At 46.9% G+C, this 2,533-nt stretch overlaps 1 protein-coding gene across 1 annotated transcript in view; it reads left to right on the top strand.

Moving 5' to 3' along the window:
* Nucleotides 1-2,533, top strand: part of LOC102195290 (dynein heavy chain 5, axonemal-like) — an 82,249-nt gene that overhangs the window by 60,832 nt on the left and 18,884 nt on the right. Inside the window, 7 exon segments of the mRNA XM_013915282.1 lie at nucleotides 285-374; nucleotides 473-607; nucleotides 1,211-1,312; nucleotides 1,404-1,571; nucleotides 1,652-1,858; nucleotides 2,038-2,130; nucleotides 2,414-2,533. Coding sequence (XP_013770736.1) covers nucleotides 285-374; nucleotides 473-607; nucleotides 1,211-1,312; nucleotides 1,404-1,571; nucleotides 1,652-1,858; nucleotides 2,038-2,130; nucleotides 2,414-2,533 — 915 coding nt within the window.

Genomic DNA, 2,533 nt, shown 5'->3' with positions numbered 1-2,533 from the left:
TTTCTTACCCGCTGTAAACACATTTATTTCTGCTGTAACGTTGGACATGTTACCCTGTTACCCCATCCACCTCTGGTGGATGTTAGAGGAACTGCAGTTTTTAGCACTTGACCATTAAAGTCTGTTCAGTTTGGTGATTATCGCTTTTTTCCAGCACCCATGTAGCCAAACATCAGTTACTGATGACGTTGTAAGCAGAGATTAGAAATGCATCAACCTTAAAAGTAAAGAAATCCTCAGACAGCAGGAAAGCTAAAGGTTAGTTTTGTATTCTTCTGTTTCAGGACTTGTTGGACTTTGTCTTCACTGCTGTGTCCCCTAAGATGCAGGTGCTGGAGTGTATGTACATCAAACAGACTATTGACCTGCTGCAGGTAGGACACAGCAGTAAAACACCAGAAAAACTAGAATCTGAGTCTTCCAAGTTCTTGTTGCCCTTTTGTTTGGTTATTTTCCATATCTGTGCTTTCAGGGTTTGCTCCCCGCAGCGCAGGACAAACAGGGTGGCCATGATCATGTGGGACGCATGTTTGTCTTTGCGGTCATGTGGTCTCTGGGTGCACTGCTGGAGCTGGATGACAGAGCCAAGATGGAGGCCTTCCTGAAGGTGTGTGAACGTTTTCTTTGACTCCATAACAAACCTCGTTTTCAAATCAAATGAACCCATAGTGTGAATATTTACCGTCTACAGAGGCGGGATTACTCACCTTTACCCGCCCCCACCCTTAAGAAGAGGGCTAGGAACAAGGCTATGACCTACCCACGGTCCTGGTCAGATTCTCGTACCACTTTTCCAACACACTGACGTCTGCTCCTAATCGAGCACAGTTTCACCATTTTATGCTAAAAGAAAAAAGTTTGCAGTACTTTGTGTACAACCTTGGACCCAGTGACACCAGTGCCATTTGAAGAGCCTGTCACATTAGAAAGAAAATGATCCCCAGTTCACAGACTGATGATCAGCACCCACTTTATTAAGTTTAGATACCAAACCAATCAAACTTTGACTGGTTCCAAGCAAAAAGGTAAAAGACGTCTAACAAAGGGTCACTCATCTGGAAATGAGTCAGTCCTGCTCTGTTATCACAATCCTGAACAACAAACGAGTCACATGGGACTTTAAAAAAAGGTTTTTAAAGGATATATCTGGTTGGAAATGGATATAAATATTCCATTTGAGTTGAAAGGTGTTTTTGTTTTTGTCTCAAAGGCCCACAGCTCATCTCTGGACCTGCCACCCACTCAGGATAACCAGACCATCTTTGAGTTCATCATCAGTGAGCAGGGAGACTGGGAGCACTGGTCCAACAAGGTGAGAGGACTCTATGTTTCTCCTGAGTGTTAATCGCAGAGAATGAAGTCAGCATGCTTCATGCATGTCCTGTGTTTATGGTTCTGATCAGGTCCCAGAGTATGTCTACCCCAAAGACCACGTCCCTGACTACTCGTCCATCCTGGTTCCCAACGTAGACAACGTGAGGACGGACTTCCTGATGCAGACCATCATGAATCAGAGGAAGGCCGTGCTGCTGATCGGAGAGCAAGGAACAGCCAAGACCGTCATGATTAAAGTAAGAGTGCGCTCAGCCGTTCACCAGCACAGGCTAGCACAGGCTACAGCATGCAGCTTGCTCTCTGGCTCCCCCTGTAGGGCTACACTGGAAAGCTCGACCCAGAGCTCCACCTCAGTAAGACGGTGAACTTCTCTTCGGCCACGCTGCCCGGCATGTTCCAGAGGACGCTCGAGAGCTACATCGACAAACGCATGGGCACCACCTACGGGCCGCCGGCCGGACGCAGGATGACCGTCTTCATAGACGACATCAACATGCCCGTAATCAATGAATGGGGCGACCAGGTGGGCTTCAGGCTCTCTGTGATTGGTCAAACTTTTGCTAGCTTACCTCTTTGTTTCTCACAGAATCATCTCCACATCACAAATAACCAATCAGCTCAGTTTTTCCCCCCACCCTGTTCTCTCTAATATGTAACCAATCAGATTATTGTATCTCTGACACGCCCCCACATCTCACTCAGATAACCAATGAGATTGTGCGTCAGCTGATGGAGCAGGGAGGTTTCTACAGCCTGGATCGTCCAGGAGAGTTCATCACTGTGGTGGATGTTCAGGTGAAGTTTGGCTGTGGTTGGAGCGCTGTGGCACATTCTGGATGTTTCCATGGTGACAGACTGATGAAGGTTGCTGTGAGCAAAGGCAGGAGGACGCTACAGATATACTGGAGTATTACAGCTGTACCTAATGAAGTGGAGGGAAATATATGAAGTGAACACAAACCTGTTGGTTTGAGGGATTCCTTCAAAAGTTTTAAATCATAAACAGAGAGATGATGATGATGATGATGTTAGATCATCTGCTCTGTGACTGACTGATGTGTGTAATGATGTTTACCAGCTGGTGGCAGCCATGATTCACCCCGGCGGCGGTCGGAACGACATCCCTCAGCGTCTGAAGCGCCAGTTCTCCATCTTTAACTGCACGCTGCCCTCCAACTCCTCCATCGATAAGATCTTT

Source organism: Pundamilia nyererei, unplaced genomic scaffold (genome assembly GCF_000239375.1).
Source record: "Pundamilia nyererei isolate P.nyererei 1_Seehausen unplaced genomic scaffold, PunNye1.0 scaffold00281, whole genome shotgun sequence".
Classification (NCBI taxonomy): domain Eukaryota; kingdom Metazoa; phylum Chordata; class Actinopteri; order Cichliformes; family Cichlidae; genus Pundamilia; species Pundamilia nyererei.
This window is presented reverse-complemented; position numbering and strand designations above follow the sequence as displayed.